Source organism: Staurois parvus, unplaced genomic scaffold (genome assembly GCF_062004578.1).
Source record: "Staurois parvus isolate SC_StPar_1 unplaced genomic scaffold, SC_StPar_1.0 ptg000059l, whole genome shotgun sequence".
Taxonomy (NCBI): domain Eukaryota; kingdom Metazoa; phylum Chordata; class Amphibia; order Anura; family Ranidae; genus Staurois; species Staurois parvus.
This window is the reverse complement of record NW_028317855.1, coordinates 3,863,686-3,880,619: the sequence shown is the minus strand read 5'-3', so window position 1 is coordinate 3,880,619 and position 16,934 is coordinate 3,863,686. Positions and strand designations below refer to the sequence as shown.

The window sequence follows — 16,934 nt, the reverse complement described above, 5'->3', positions numbered from 1 at the left end:
TATCTGTCAAATTTGAGTACCAGCTCCCCAAAGGTGCCAATTCTTCACGGGGGATCAGTCCTTAAAGCGGAATGTCCCCTTCTGGGTGGAGCTCCACTTTAGGACATTAAGTAATCTATTTAAAACAATACAAACATGTTTGTAAAACACTAACACACCTCAAAAATACAATTTATAGTAAACCAATACCATTTAACTATAAGATTGCCTTTGAAGATCTTACGAGTGAGATGGGGTTCAAGCCATACTGGGACTTTTATTATTACAGGTATAAAAAGGGATGCCAGCGTGGCGGTACTACATGCAGTAGTAAGTAGCATGCGTGTCCTATTACTGATAGGCAGTGCACATGATGCGGACCAGTTCAGAGAGCATTAATCGAGATGGCAGACAATAGTGTTAGTGCGTGCATGGAACAGCATGTGGTGATGATGTTTTTTGTGAATGAAGGCGTAAAACCCATGGATATCTACAGAAGACTTCAAGCACAGTACGGTGATGAGACACTCAGCTCCAGTAAGACATTTGAATGGTGTAAATGTTTCAAAGATGGCCGTACGTCCATCAGTGATGACCCTGAAAAGTAGTGTTTCCCAACCCACAGCAGTCATTCCTGTGAACATTCAGCGTGTGAAACGCCTGACCCTGGATAATCCACTCATACTTGTCGTGAAATTGGACCCTTAAATGAGTTCCTCATAGGTCAGAATTTCAGCACTGATTTCAAAGTAAAGCTCGCTGTCCTAGGATAGTTCAGGCATACTGAAAAATCTTTATATATATATATATATATATATGCATCTGCTTTGACTGGTCATTAAAATCATATCTAAAGCCATTTTTTCCCATTGTGGACAGTGTATATGGAGGGTTAAAACTGCTGCTGTTCTTTTTTTTTTTTTTGCCATACGGGTGTTTGTAGACTCAAAAGGAAGTGAGAGTATAAAGTATGTTCCCAATACTGTATTAGGGAAATCCCTTCTTACAGCTGTCACAGGAACAAATGTACCCATGAGAAGATTTAGTCCATGCCTGATGGTAACTTGAAATTTTGGATTTACCCTTACTTTTATTCCCAATGACATTGGTACAAAAGGCCAGTGAATGAGAGTGAGTCTCCCTAGGAATGCCTACAGCAATAAAAACCTATCAGTAGTTCTAGCCCCTCATCACTCCATCCAAATCTAAAAATAAATACATAAATTGCCCTTAGTAATACTTTAAATAGTCTCTCAAATTAGAAACAATGGCTTAAAAACTATTTATGTCAAATCTTTGAGGACTTCCGTGTAAGCCAACTTGTCTTGTGAGATCAGAAATGATTATTCCACTTTATATAAAAGTATCTTTTAATGAATGGTTGAGTTAAGCTTTAAACTGCCATTATATACTGCATATATATCTACAATCTATTGTACACCATTTGAACTACAGTTTTTAATGTTTCAATGCTCCATACCCTACCATTGGAGGAGGTTGACCAAGAAAGGGCATCCTTTACCAAATCGATAGTACACCTTCGCTATTCGGATAATGAACACAGAGACCCAACATAGAACAGGCAGTACACCTAACAGTCAAAAGTCAAGGTTGTGAGAGGATTGTGATTCCCACGCATTCATGGTAATGTGTGCAGGTTAACACTGACACCATAAAAGGTAGAAAATCTCAGAAAAATGTGTAAAGTAATCTTCTTAGCATAAAGATTGAGAGTCTCCAATAAGCAATGGTTTGGATAAAGGTATGGCTATATTAAAAATGTATCTAACTAAAAATGAATAATAAATATATATATATATAGATATATATATATATATATATATATATACACACACACACACACACACACACACACATATTAGTGATTAACCAAAATGAAAATTCTGGACCAAAACCAAAAATTCAAGATGCACTTGTCTGAAAACCGAAACTGAAATGGATTTTTTTTAAAATATATATAATTTTAATTTATATGACTTTTCAATTAATATGATGAAATTAAATGACAATTAATTAAAATAAAACAATACAGTACTGTAGAATAACTTCTACTGAAAATAACACACAAAAACTGGACAGAAAATAAAATGAAATATATATATATATAAATTAAAAAACATAAATAGAGGCGTTTTTGCATCGAAATCAATGGGACGGGATTTAGCATCGAAGTCAATGGGACGGGATTTAGCATCAAAGTCAATGCGATGGGATTTTGCATCAAAGTCAATGGGAAAGGATTTTGCATCAAAGTCAATGGGACGGAATTTTGCATTGAAGTCAATTATTATTGGAACTTTTTTTTTCCTACCAGCAATACGCTGCTAACCCTATTTTCAGCCAATATATTTATATATATATGTATACACACACACACACACGCACTAATATATATATATATATATATATATATATATATATATATATATATTGTGACAGTGTGGGGATTTGTCACGATGCGGAAAGGTTATTTCAACCGGGATTCTCAACAAGGCAGGTTGAGGGGCTCCGGGTTACTTGGTTGATGCAGAGGAAAGTGGCTTTTCACTTTCCCCAGTTGTTTGTAAAGTCCATTTTTGGACCTGGAGCCTGGAGATTTCAAAGTGATTTGGGAGGGATGAAATCTCCAATCCTGGGACCAGGTTTTGGGAATGGCCTGGATACTGATTGCTCAGGTGTGCATGGCTCTCTTCTAGAGTCAGGACCAGTGTTCTGGGCTCCACCCTGGCAGACAAGAGGTCAGTGCCCAGGAGTCAGGAGGGCTCCACCTAGGTGAGGTGGAAGCCAGAAGCAGCAAGGGGCTGCTAGGGGCTAGCTGTGTGATAAAGGCTCTTTTCGAATGAGTCAGTAGGAGACAGACGTAAATCGGTATACCTGAGAGAGCCAGAAGGCTGAATATTGTTTCATTTGTTTGATGGTGGATACCCCTGCGTGGGAAGCATTTATTGAACTTTCGTTTAAATAAAATTGGGCTAAAAGGCCTTTAAAAAGAAGAAGTGAGTTGCTGTGTCCTTTTAAAAGAAAAGCTCTACCATTTTGATGTGAGTTCCCACAATATATATACACACACATACATACACACTATACCGTAATATATATATATATATATATATATATACACACACACACACACACTCTATAATATACTGTACGATGCACAAATTTTATCAGCTGTGGATTTGCTGACTCGAAGCCACAAAGTATAGCATAAGTAAGTATAATGAAGTGTCTCTCCTCGCAGACTGAAGGGCACTTCTTCATGCTCAGTGTCGGGGAACTAGCACATTGCACAGGACAGAAGAATCACAGGCTTCCATAACTGGAAAGTGCAAGCCTGCTATGGGTAGGGATTGAGCATTCAGGAAGAGGATCTGACTTAAAGAGGAACTAAGCTCTCCCAAACAACACTGATTTTTTTTAATGCTTATGTTGCTAGCATTAGATCATATTTACTTAGATAAAACTTTTTTTAACATTATTCCAGTTACTTCCTGGTTTCAATGCCTAGGCAAATTATGTCATACATCAAAGAAGTCTTCAGGAATGGAGGAGGGGAGGACTTAGCTAAACACACCCTCCTGCCTGCATGCGTGCGCTAAGGGCAGATGGGCTCCACAAAGGAAATGCTACTGCCCTTATTCAAGATGGCAGCAGCCAGAAATGCTAGGAAAGTGTTTTCAATGTGATTTTACAGCAAAATAAAGCATGCAGACATGGATGGATGGGGGAGTTTGCTTTGAATATTAAAAATTAATTAAATAGCATTTTTGGTTTGTTGTGTGTGCTCACATACAATGTAGTTCCTTTTTAAAGCAGAATTCCAGCCTCCACCACCTCCCAAAAAAAAAAAAAGTTAAACGTTATCAGCTATAAATGCTGTGGCTGCTTACTTTTAATAGTAGGGCGCTTACCTGTCCGTGGATTCAGCGGTGTCCTCATCCCGAGACGATTCTGTTGGGTGCTGGCACTGCCATCTTGACTAAGGAAACTGGCAGTGAAGCCTTGCGGCTCCATCTCCAGTTTCCTACTGTACATGTGCAAAACAAGCTGCACTTTGTGAATGGGCTGCAGTCCTCTGGGACCTTGGAAGTGTCCCAGAGGGCTGCGGAGGGTGCCAAAATCAGGTACCTGCTCCCTTCTCCCCCCCAAAAGGTGACAAATGTGGCAGCAGAAAATCGGAACTTCCACTTTTGGGTGGAACTCCGCTTTAAAGACTTTATTTTTTTGTAGTTCTTTTATTTATCCAAAAGTTGCATAATACAATATATGCAGGAGCAAAGCATCAAATGGTACACAATTATCCAAGACAACAGTAGCATTGACTAAACAGCAAAGTCAACCTATCAAAAGGGAACATATGAAAATGGAGTAGACAGCAGGTCAATGGTCAGATGATAAAACAGAGAGATTACTGTGAGAATCAGCAAATGGCATCTCTGAAGAACTCATTGACATATAAACGGTGGAATGCAACTTAATATGACATTTATAAACAAAAATTGTCAGGATCACCAAAGGGATCCCAAAGGCCAAAAAACCTTTTGAGGAAACATGTCGCAATGTAGGATAAAAATATTATCAAAAAGACAGAATTAAACTGCACAGGGTAAGTTTCAGAACTGAATGAAAAAAGGGAGGAACAGAGTGTGGGGAACAGCGAAGGAAGGAATGACAGGGAAAAGAGGGAGTGAGGATAGAGAAAACAAGATCGATGGCCTTTGATTAAAAGTAGTAAAAGAACACAGAAAGAAATCAGGAAAGCAAGGCAGAGATTTTTCTATCTCTCTCGCCTGGGGCCAGACTTCGGCTAGTCCCAGGGGCTTTAGCCAGGTTGGGAAACCTCCTGCAGGTAGGCGTCAGTATAGACATAATATTGTCATGGCCTTCAGGTGTCTTGGAAAAGCTGACCCGATCACATGCTATGCACAGCAATACAAAGCCGCGTGCTGGAGCTGACAGGGGAGAGATCTGTATTGTTTACATACAGACCTCTCCCCCATCAGTGATACTTGGCGATCGCTGGGTGCCAGTGGGAAATCAACAACTGGGACCCAGTGACTGACAGCTGAGGTTGCCAATGGCCAGAAATACAAAATCAAGTATATATACACATGATTTTGTGCAGCCCTACCACCCTGTAGCAGTAGTTCTGCTATAGGGCGGTTAGGAAGTGGTTAAAGACACTCCAAACACAGGTCACAAATACAGTGCATTTACCTGTGCAAGAATGCATGGTACAGTAGTACCATGAGATCCTGTTGAAGTGTGTTTTTAAAAGTTGTGCATGTACTACTTTTGGGGCAGTCATTACGATTTCAGCCTTTTCAAATGAATGGGCTGAAATCGCACTGTGATGCGCACAGGAGCACACTGTATGTTCCTTTACAAATCATGGTGTGCAGCGGCATTCAAAGCTCATCATTGTAAGCCCCCTGTCACTGGTAAATGGTTTGTCTAAATCAGGAGTACTTAGCTTTTTGAAGAGAGAGGGCCATCTAAGTGATTTGGTATCAGCTTGCAGGCCACAATGAAATGAAAAGGTTCAGAATTTTGAATTTTTTTTATTTTGAATAGCATAATGAACATTTTCCTCCTGCAGCTGCTGCATGCAGGCAGGAGATAGGGAGAGGAGGAGAAGCTGGCTTTCAGTGGTTGCAGGAGGATATTGGAGAGGATCAGTTCCTATATATGCCACCTCTCCTGTCAAATTGTAAAACAGAATGTGATCGGGAGACCACACGGGCCCCCGGAGCATGGGGCGAAGTCACCACTGGGGCCCCTGAAACTACATCAATGGTTGGTTGGCGGGGGTATGGTGGTAAAAACTTGTCTCAACTAAAGGGTTCTATCACCCCCCCCAAACTGGAAATGTAAACAAGCCCTTACTGTCCTGAGCCCCCTATAAGGTTGCTTTCCCACTGATGCACTGCGGATTATCTGCACCATGGGTGCAGCTCAACTAAAGGGTTCTATTCCCCCCCCCCAAACCGCATAAGTAATCAGTGCACCTGCATCTTTCCTGCAGGTTAGCTGCGCTTCGCCATAGACTTGTATTATAGCTTGCAGGTGTGGTGCACTTTCTGAAAGCAGCAGGTGCACTGTTCTGCACCTACAAAGCAGCGGGAGAGCAGCCTCATAACCCTTTTTAAAGTGCTAATATGGCCACTGAAAAACAATGGTTGGTCGGGGGGAGGGGGGGGGGTAAAAAACACGTCTCAACTAAAAGGCTTCTATCACCCTCTCCCAAACCGTAAATGTAAACAAGCCCTTACTGTCCTGAGCCCCCTATAAGGCTGATTTCACACTAAATCCTCTAACTGCTACTGTTTGGACAGTTTGGTTTGTTAAAGTTAGTTGAAAAACACCAGATTGGCTAGATCACCAGGTTAAAAAAAAAAAAATCTAATGCAGCCATCACATAAGGATTGGTAAACTGAAATTAAATACATTTTTGTTTGGGGTTTCATACAACTCCTGAAAAGCACTTATCCTTTAGAACAGGGGTCTCCAAACTTTCTAAGCAAAGGGCCAGTTTACTGTCCTTCAGACTTTACGGGGCCAGTGGGAGTAACAAATGCCCTGACATTAGTGGGCATAAGTAATGCACCATCATTGGTTTGAATAGAAGGAATAATGCCCCATTATTGGTATCAATGAGAAGAATAGTGCCCCATCGATGCGGTCAGTGGAAGGATTAGTTCTCTATAGATGGCTTCAGTGGGAGGAATAGTTCCCCATAGATGGAGTCAATTGGTGGAATAGTGCCCCAAGGGCCAGGTAAAGGCAAGCCAAGGGCCACATCCAGCCCCCGGGCCATAGTTTGGAGACCACTGCTTTAGAGTAAAAAATGTTACCAATGTGGAACAAAGTTTCAAAGGCCTTGTTTGAAAATGTAAATTGTATCCTTCTATCACTGCTTAAAATTGAACAAAGTCCTTGCCACTGTATCCAATTCTGTGCCCAGTCATGGGATACATTTCACTGCTCTACTGTACCAAGTACCTCTTTGCTATATTAATATTCAGAGATCCCTTAGGCTCCATGCACATGAACTTTTTTTAAGCTCCTAGCAGCTAGTTATGAGTGTTTTTTTCTTCCCCTAGAAGTAAGTAGTAAATCCAATGTGTCCATGCACACTATTGCAGGCTAGAAGCGTTTTTCAAGCTTCGGGTTCTAGGAGCAGGAAAAAAAATATTTTTTTTTGCATTTTTGGGAGAATATACAGTATATATACACATATACAGTAAAAACACCCAAAAAAAGGGAACGCTCCTAAAAACATTCCTAAATGCTATTAAAAACAGCTATTATCAACATTTTTTTAGCTTAAAAAAATGCTAGTGCACATGGAGTCTTATACGCAATACATAATTATTTATCAAAGCCAAATAATGTCCATCTATCTTTCCAGTGCTTGGATTCATTAGGAAGTTGAAGCAGTTAAAACAAGGATGGAATGGACAATACTGCAGGAGTGTAAGTGTGGACTAATGTACAGGAAAAGCTGTCTAGTCAATAGAAACCACGTGTGCCATTAATCATGTGTTTATACAAAGGAGGGGATTCCCCCTATTGAAGAGAAAGTTAGAATGTTCAGGTCCCAGGAAACTTTGGGCTTAGATCCCCCTTACGGGAAAATAATAGGTTTAATTTATGCACATGGATATTCTTCTTCTAAACAATACGTTCAAGACAGTAAGAAAAGCTGTCACTGGACACATCTACTGTAACTGTTACCCCTCCACACAGCAGGCACTGCAGTTTTCCTAAAAGTAGATTGTTGCTTTGTCTCCTATGTGCACCCTGGAAGCCCCTGAACCAGGATGGAGGCTTTCATTTATACTCAACATTTCCTCTGAATCTCAGCTCGGACCACCCTCTATGGTAGTAGTGGTCAACTTTCTTGAATTGGGGGGCCTTATGTGCACTTCCCAACATCACCAAAGGGCTGCACATAAAATTCCGTGACTATTTAGTGTCCAAGACAGCAGACATACAACAGGACATAGTCAAAGATAATGGGCAGGGACTGTGGACATAATACAGGAGATGGTCAGAGGCTGCAAACATGATAGAAAAGATGGTCAAAAACTGTGGACATAATATGGGAGATGGCCACAGACTGTGGAAAGAACACAAGTAATGGTCAGAGAATGAGAACATAGTACATGATGTGGTCAGAGACTGCAAACATGATACAGGAGGTGGTCAGAGGGTGCAGACATGATACAGGAGATGGTCAGAGGGTGCAGACATGATACAGGAGATGGTCAGAGGGTGCAGACATGATACAGGAGATGGTCAGAGGGTGCAGACATGATACAGGAGATGGTCAGAGGGTGCAGACATGATACAGGAGATGGTCAGAGGGTGCAGACATGATACAGGAGATGGTCAGAGGGTGCACACATGATACAGGAGATGGTCAGAGGGTGCAGACATGATACAGGAGATGGCCAGAGATTGCAGACATGCTGTAAAAGACTTTCAGAGTAGTTCTTGGAGACTGAGGACAGCTTCAGGAGGCAGTCATGGACAAGAGACATATTGTATTACATGAGACTGCCAGATTGCTACATAAGACTATCAATGCAATATCAGAGCAATAGAGAACACGTATCAGCATCTGCAGGGGTCCAATGGTCACACAAAAAGTGTCAAAAGATATGGCACAGAAAAGCAATTTAAAAAATTGGAGGACTAACCTAAGATTTCATTCTCACTGGCACTGCCAAACCTGTGTTTTTATGTGCTCAGAGAAGTGTGTTTCAACCACCAGGCTGTGACCGATTGTGGGATGCATCCTACCTCTTCCCTGGCCTTCAGCCAGCTGCAGAATCCTCCACCCTACCACAGTGCTGCACAGCTGCTACCATAGTGCTCCCAACTTTCCACATTGCCACAAGAACCCCTAGAACCCTCAACCCCCACAGTGCCCCAACCTCCAACAGCATCCAGCACTGCCTCCCCCCCCCTCCACCCCCAAGTCTTTGCAGTGCTCTAGTCTCCCACCATATCCCTGAAAAGCCTCCTGGAGAGACCCAGCCATCTCCAGAGATCACATTTTGCCACAGTTGCTCCAGCTCTTCCAGAGATCCTATTCTCTACAGAGCCAACAAGTCCGCTGCTGTGTCCCCTAACCCCCTTAAAAACCCTTATCCCCGACAGTGACCCACCCCGTCCACAGAATTCCAGAATTTCAATACTCATTTTGCATTCCCATACTTGTGAGTATAAACTCTTTTTTGTTTTTTCTTCTTTTGGAGCATGGAAAGTTTTGGAAGATTCTAAAAGCATATACTGTAAATGCATGTAATTATTTTTCAATGGTGTCATTCACACTGTGCATTTACCTCTGTTTAGGTGCAGTCAGTTTACACCGTGTTCCAAATTATTATGCAAATTCTATTTAAGTGTCACAAAAGATTAAATATTTTGTTTTTCAGTTTAACTCATGGATGGCATTGTGTGTCAGGGCTCTTTTGATCACTGAAAACAATCTCAGACACCTGTGATAATTAGATTGGAAGGTGAGCCCAATTTAAGGAAAAACTACTAAAGGAGGGTGTTCCACATTATTAAGCAGAGCACCATTTTCAAGCAATATGGGGAAGAAAAAGGATCTCTCTGCTGCCGAAAAGAGTGAAATAGTTCAATGCCTTGGACGAGGTATGAAAACATTAGATATTTCACAAAAACATAAGCGTGATCATCGCACTATTAAGATATTTGTGGCTGATTCAGAGCACAGACGGGTTCGTGCAGATAAAGGCACATTGAGGAAGATTTCTGCCAGATCCATGCATCGGATCAAGAGAGCAGCTGCTAAAATACCATTACATAGCAGCAAACACATATTTGAAGCTGCTGGTGCCTCTGGAGTCCCACAGACATCAAGGTGTAGAGTCCTCCAGAGTCTTGCAACTGTGCATAAACCTTCTATTCGGCCACCACTAACCAATGCTCACAAGCAGAAACGGCTGCATTGGGCAGAAAAATACATGAAGACTCATTTTCAAACAGTCCTATTCACTGAGGAGTGCCGTGCAACCCTGGATGGTCCAGATGGATGGAGTAGTGGATGGCCACTCTGTTCCAACAAGGCTGCGACGTCAGCAAGGCGGTGGTGGATTCACGTTTTGGGCCGGAATCATGGGAATAGAGCTGGTCGGCCCCTTTAGGGTCCCCGAAAGTGTAAAGATGACCTCTGCAAAGTATGTGGAGTTTATGACTGAACACTTTCTTCCCTGGTACAAAAGGAAGAACTATGCTTTCCGTAATAAAATCATCTTCATGCATGACAATGCACCACCTCATGCTGCAAAGAATACCTCTGCATCAATGGCTGCTATGGGGATAAAAGGAGAGAAAGTCATGGTGTGGCCTCCATCCTCCCCTGACCTCAATCCTATTGAGAACCTTTGGAGCATCCTCAAGCAAAAGATCTATGAGGGTGGGAGGCAGTTTACATCCAAACAGCAGCTCTGGGAGGCTATTCTGACATCTTGCAAACAAATTCAAGCAGAAACTGTCCAAAAACTCACAAGTTCAATGGATGCAAGACTTGTGAAGCTGCTATCAAATAAGGGGTCCTATGTTAAAATGTTTAAAAAGTTAAAATGTTGTTAAAAGTTTGATTGAAATAGCTTTTGATTTCAGTAAATATGCTGCAAACACAACAAATGACAATTTTCAGTTCTTTACAACCTATAAAGCGTTTTGAAACTTACTGTGCGTAATAATTTGAAACAGTGCATTGGACGTTTTTTATGTTTAAAAAAAATACTGTTATTAGGAGGTTTGTTCAATAAAATTTGAATTGTACTCTTAATAGTTGATAACATGAGAATTATGCTGACTGTTATTTACATCAATTATTTAGGTAAATGAGAAAAATATCATTTGCATAATAATTTGGAACACGGAAGCGTGAACATCTAAAAGCAGGAATAAGTGATCTGGGAGGCATAAAGCCTCATTCACAAATGGTGCAGAGCCCTGTACAACATTAACAACCATTTGTTTATCTTTTAGTACTAGCTTTACCACAGGGAAAAATTTGAATCTTTGTCAGGTTTGTTTAGTTGTCTGGGTCCTTGTTAGTTACATTAATTCTCTTTATTTGTCCTAGTGACCACTGGCACCAAGACTGACATTAAAGGGAATATATAAATATTTTTTTCACTCTTTGGAGAAACTTGTTTACAAGATAAGAAGTAAAGAGCTATCTCCCCAAATGGACATAGATGGCAAAAAATTACATGGATTTTAACCCTTACCTACTATATCCAAATGTGAAAAAATAACTTTGGCTTTAGGCTGGATTCCCATTTAACTTTTGTTAACTTTTTTCTAAAAATAACAAACATTTTATACTTACGTGCTGTGTGCAGTGGTTTTGCACAGAGCAGCCTGGATACTCCTGTTCTCGGGTCCCCCGCAGGCACTCCTGGCCCTTCCTTCCTATTGGGTGCCCCCACAGCAAGCAGCCTGCTATGGGGGCACCCACTGCTCCATGTATCTATTCATGGAGCCGTGACTCAGCCCTGTCCCTTCTTTCACCTCATTGGCTCACTGGCTGTGATTGACAGCAGCGGGAGCCAATGGTATTGGGGGAGCTGCTGCCCAGGGAAGGTTTTTTACCTTCATGCATAGAATGCATGAAGGTAAAAAACCTTGAGCCTTTAAAACCACTAACTGTGTCTGCTTTCATCCATTTTTTTTTTTTTGTGCATGTTTTAACATGTGTTCTAGTGTATTTTACACAATTGTATTATTGTATTACGCATGACATGCACAATAAATTCCGTCACGCCTCATTTTTACCAGTGCAGCACACAGGTGTGAATGGGCTCATTGAATTTAAAGTGGTTGTAAAGGTTCAAGATTTTTTACCTTTATGCATTCTATGCATGAAAGTAAATACACACCTTCTGTGTGCAGCCCCCTCAATACTTACCTGAGCCTCATCAAGATCCAGCAATGTGCATGACACAGAATGAACACACGGAGCAGCGGGTGCGCCAATAGCAAGCTGCTTGCTATGGGGCACCTGGCAGAAAGGAGGAGCCAGGAGAGCCTGCGGGGAACCCGAAAAAAGGAGGATCCAGGCTGCTTTGTGCAAAACCACTCTGGCATATGTTTATGAAAAATATACTAAATAAGGAGTGCTGGCCATAACAAACATACTTTCAATTTTGTTTGCTGCCCTGCATCAAAAACATGGCACTAGATACTACAGGTGACCACCACCATGTAAATCAGCATAGTGTAAATTGTGAGTTTGAGTTTGGTATTTAAAAGCACAATTTCCATGTAAATAACAAACATTATGATTTTGCTCTATTTTGGTCCACATTAAGGGCTTGTTCACACTTGCTTTGGTCTCTGAAGAGTATTTTGCATTCATATCACTCTTCAAAGAGCATCTAACAGGTGGTGGGGAGGTGTTGCATCACTTTCTTACTGCTTGCTTTAACCCCTTGAACCAAGCAGGTTGCAACCACGTGTTGCACACATGTTGAGGGGTGCTGCGTGGGTAGGCTTGGCAAAGCACTCCTGGCTGCTGCCTCTGCAGCTAACGTGGAGTGGTTGGGGGGGGGGGGTAAAAAATGTGTTTCAACCAGTCAACAGCTAGTGTGAATGACCCCTAAAAGTGTTTTAATGGATCTGTTCAATAAGGTAAAAAATTTAGGTTGATCCTGCAAGAAATCCAGGGCTGTCCAGTACACCATTTAGGGTCCATGCACACTGGCTTAAAAAAAAAAATTACTGCTTCTATAGGAGTTTTTCATTTTGCCTGTCGAAGCAGCTCCATGTTATGCTATGTGTCCATGCACATTAGGATCTGTGGTTGCAGGAAAGAAAATTGCATCATCTATGGGCAGCTTTAGTCTCCGTCTCTGCCATCTAGGTGAGAAGGGAAAGCAGTTCTATAGTCATACCAATCTTCTATGATAGGGTAATAATGCTGCTCCATAACTACAGTACAGTGAATAAGTTTCGTCAACCTAAAGAAGGTCATACACTTCTACGTTTTGCCAATTCCTGATGAACTAGACAAAATTCAAGCTGCAGCTGGCCCTCCCACACCTTGCACTTGTCAAATGCCACTTTTTCACTCAACTTTTGTCAAAGCCATAACCGAAAAGTGCATTCATATAATCTGATGGAAGCACTGTTCAGGTATTTGGCAAACGCTGGAGCAGCAGCTGCTGAATTCAATAGTTGTCAGGTGAAATTTCTCTATCCATGCTACTTAGCATGGATGGGGGAATTGATGGATTTCATATTGTCAACTCTAAAACCAGATTCCTCTAACGTCCGCCTTATTGGAAGCATATCTAGATGAAATTAATAGTAGGAGATAAAACAACCTTTCCTAAAATGCCAGTAAAAAATAACAAATGAATGTATCTTAGATACATTTCAGGCCTATAAAGCTTGTTTACTGGGGTGACCCAAGACAACAAAACTGATGATTTACAACTTTCTTTAGCTAGCATCCTAACACATGTGCTCTAGTATATATGCCCAAAAAATTGGTATCAAAGACCATACAGTAAATACATATAGTTTACTAATATGTTAATTAGCATGCTTTATGAGGAATAAGGTTGCCACATTTTTAGCGCAAAACACTGATCTCCTGTAGGTTGGTCTATAGCTGCCATTCTCAGCCAGGGTTCCTCTAGGGGCTACTAGAGCTGTGTCTGATTGACCTTCCATCTAATGCCTACATAGTTTCGGGCCCAGTGCCACATAGCAGAGCCAACTGCATGACACCAAAGATCTTTTTCCTTTTCTGTGAAGGTGGCATTCTGACCACCATTGTAGGTGAGAGGGCATTCTTTCCACTGACCCAATAGATTAAATTTAGCAGGAGTCCCCAGAGACCAGGACATTTTCTCAAGGGTTCCCCAGGGGTAAAGAGGTTGACAAAGGCTGGTGTATACAGAGACCGAGCCTCAGGCACTTGTGTGTTTCCCTTTACAGCACAAAGTCTTCTAGATCAACAGGTCAAATAATTCATTTCTGTAGAAATGAGTGCAAGCCAGCAACCATATACTTGTAGCACACCATACTAGAATGAGTGTTTCATTTAAAGCATTATAGCATCATCATAATTAGAGCCAAGCAGGTATGAAAAACCCAAGAGAGCATGTTTGCTGCTCCATCTACACAAATAGTACAAGGTATGAGCTGGATTAAGAGATGAATCTCTAATAGTGATAGAATTATCTGCAGGCGATTTCCTACCGCTTGTCTCCTTGAAGCTAGGGGAGGATACATCTTGAAGGGTGTGTGACCATCCCTCCTCCTCCTTCAGGTCTTCAAGCCTTGCTTGTGTCTTCTGGCTAGGCACCTCACCCCATTCACCTTCATCTTCAGGGTTATCTTTTGCCTTTGCAGCAGGTATCCCCCCATCTTCAGCTTTTCCCTTCCTCTTTGGTCTGCTCCTTCCTTGGGATAGGTTGTGTTTCCCCAATTTGTGATCAGCTGCCTCTGGCCTGGATGTCAAGTTGGTGGGATCACCCAACAATCCAGAACCTGTCTGGTTATCTACGTCCCCTTCTATGAAGCTAGGTGGGTCCTCTCCACGTCCCCCATCCTCGTCCTCAGAGGAACCGCCTTTGCTTGAAGATCGGGAGTCTGGGGAGGTACTATAAAAGGGGTTCCCGCTGCTGTCTTCTCCGGACTCCCCAAAAAGGTCATCAGAGATCTGGAGGCTCTCGTAGCGGGATCGAGCCGCCTCCAGCAAGGAGAGCCCCATCTTCTTCCTATTGCCGGGGACACTTGTCGGGGACTCAGACACCATCATCATCCTGCACCGTCTGCTGCTCTCTGCCTTCTACAATCTGCACCGACTCACCGTGCATATGACAGAAGATGGGAGTGACTGTGCATTGTAGGGATTGGGAAGAAGGCTCTTCCTCTCCCCTCCCTGACTTGCCAGATCCGCCTTTTCTTCTCCAGCCTCCTTCTAAGGGCGATCCTTTACAAGTGGATGCATGGAGGTTGCACACAGCCTACTTTTCAGGCTAGAAAGGAGAACATCTGCCCACATCCAGGCATATTCAGGCCATTGTTTAAATAGAAATCAAGGCGATTACATAGAGTAGCATTGTGACATGAAGCCAGGCATCCCTGGCCTCCCTGTAGATGTGCGGGCTCCTCACTCCTCCATGGGTGCTGAGGACCCTGGAGAGGTGTCTGGAGGTCCTAGGAGAACAGTTCATGCATCTCGGGACGAATCCCAGGGAGTTCAGTGTGTACTCACCTAAATACGACGAGAGATTTCTACTCATCTCACCAAGTAGCATTCTATGTTTATATTATGTAGATATTGTGTACAAATACAAACTTGTGTTACAGAACATAAAAGAGACACAGTATATTCCAAAAACAAAAATGTAATTTATTGCAGTTTACCAATCCTAAATCCGGGGTCACATATATGTGCTGGAGTATATCGCATGTGATTCGCACAGCCACCACACCGCACTCCTGTGCGAATCACATGCGATTTGTGTGCAGTGCGATTGGAGCCATACATTTTAGATGGCTCTAATTGCACCCACTCACAAAGGTGCAAGGCCCTTCTTTTGGTCGGTGCTAGAATCGGATCGCATGGGTATTCACACCTTATGCAATCCGATTCTGCACATTGCACCGCATTATGCGGACCGATTTCAGGGTGTTGGTAACACACACCCGCAGCGGTTCGCTTGAATGGGGTGCGATTCTGATGCGGTGCGGAATTCGCACAGAAAACGCTGTGAATTCAAGACCACATCAGTGTGAACCTGGGTTTAAAGTGTTATTAAAGCCACAACAGTAAAATCAGTCTGTATATGCAGTAAAGCATGCTTGTTATACTCACTGTGAAACCTAAGAGGTTAATCCTCTGCATTGTGTTAAAAAGATGTTTAATTCTAACTTCTCTGATCCTCCCCTTCTTCTACTGTTCCCAATCAATCTGCTGATAGAACAGAGCCTTGGGGGCAAGTCACACATGATCAGTTTGGTGTGTATTACTAGATTTTTTTTTTCTTGGGCGAGTGTATGCGATCAGCACAGGGCCAATCAGCGCTATCCAGAGAGAGGGTCAGGTTTCCTGCAGCCTCATAGGACAGTCAGGGGAGAATGAAAACTCCTCCTACAAGCTTTAACCAGTGCTCTGCTGGACACTGATAGAAGTCACAAGACTGCTCTAACTGCTGATGAGAAAAGGTATTTAGCAGATTATATTTACTAAAATAATTGCATTTCTGTGTATTGTGGGAGACTGGATATAGTGAATGCAGGGTCCTGGGTTTAGTAACACTTTAATGGAGAAGTACAGCCAAAGCTCTTTTGGCTTTACTTCTGTGGATCACAGGAGTGCAGTTTGTTCTGCACTCATGTGACCCGTTTTCAGCTGACAGTGGGCTTAAGCCCGCTGTCAGCTGATATCACTCGGCCGGTCCAGGCTGGGGAAAGATCCCAGCTTTAAAGTTGGGATCCACGCCAGAGTCTGGAGCGGTACCTTGCTCAGCCTCTCAGCAAAGCGCTGAAAGCCTGAGCCAGCCACACCCTCCCCCTACACAGCCCAGCTCTACAGTGACTGACATGCACAGCTCTCTGCTCACAGTGGTGGTGAGAACTCAGCGATCAGTGGTCATGTGATCACTGAGTTCTCACACTTAAGCTTGCCATACACGTATAGATTTTCATTCAAGAATTTTTGCTTCAAGAATATTCGTTTGATCTTCTAATCGTTAGTGAGGGTCAAATCCATGTTCGTTTTCAACAGCAGGGATGGGAAAATTCAAAGGGGAAGGAAGGAAAAGTTTTCTCGTTCAAACAAATTTTCGGCCAGTGTATGTGGTTATCGGTCAGAAATTACATTCATTTTAAAATCAAATGTTAAATGTAAAAGAGAATTTTCGAAC

The 16,934-nt window shown here is 42.3% G+C and overlaps 1 protein-coding gene across 1 annotated transcript in view; it reads right to left on the bottom strand.

Moving 5' to 3' along the window:
• Positions 1-15,067, bottom strand: part of PGBD5 (piggyBac transposable element derived 5) — a 151,725-nt gene extending 136,658 nt beyond the window's left edge. The window contains exon 1 of the mRNA XM_089668556.1: positions 14,260-15,067. Coding sequence (XP_089524682.1) covers positions 14,260-14,824 — 565 coding nt within the window. The 5' untranslated portion in view covers positions 14,825-15,067. The remainder of the gene's footprint in view (positions 1-14,259) is intronic.
• Positions 15,068-16,934: the final 1,867 nt, after the last annotated feature.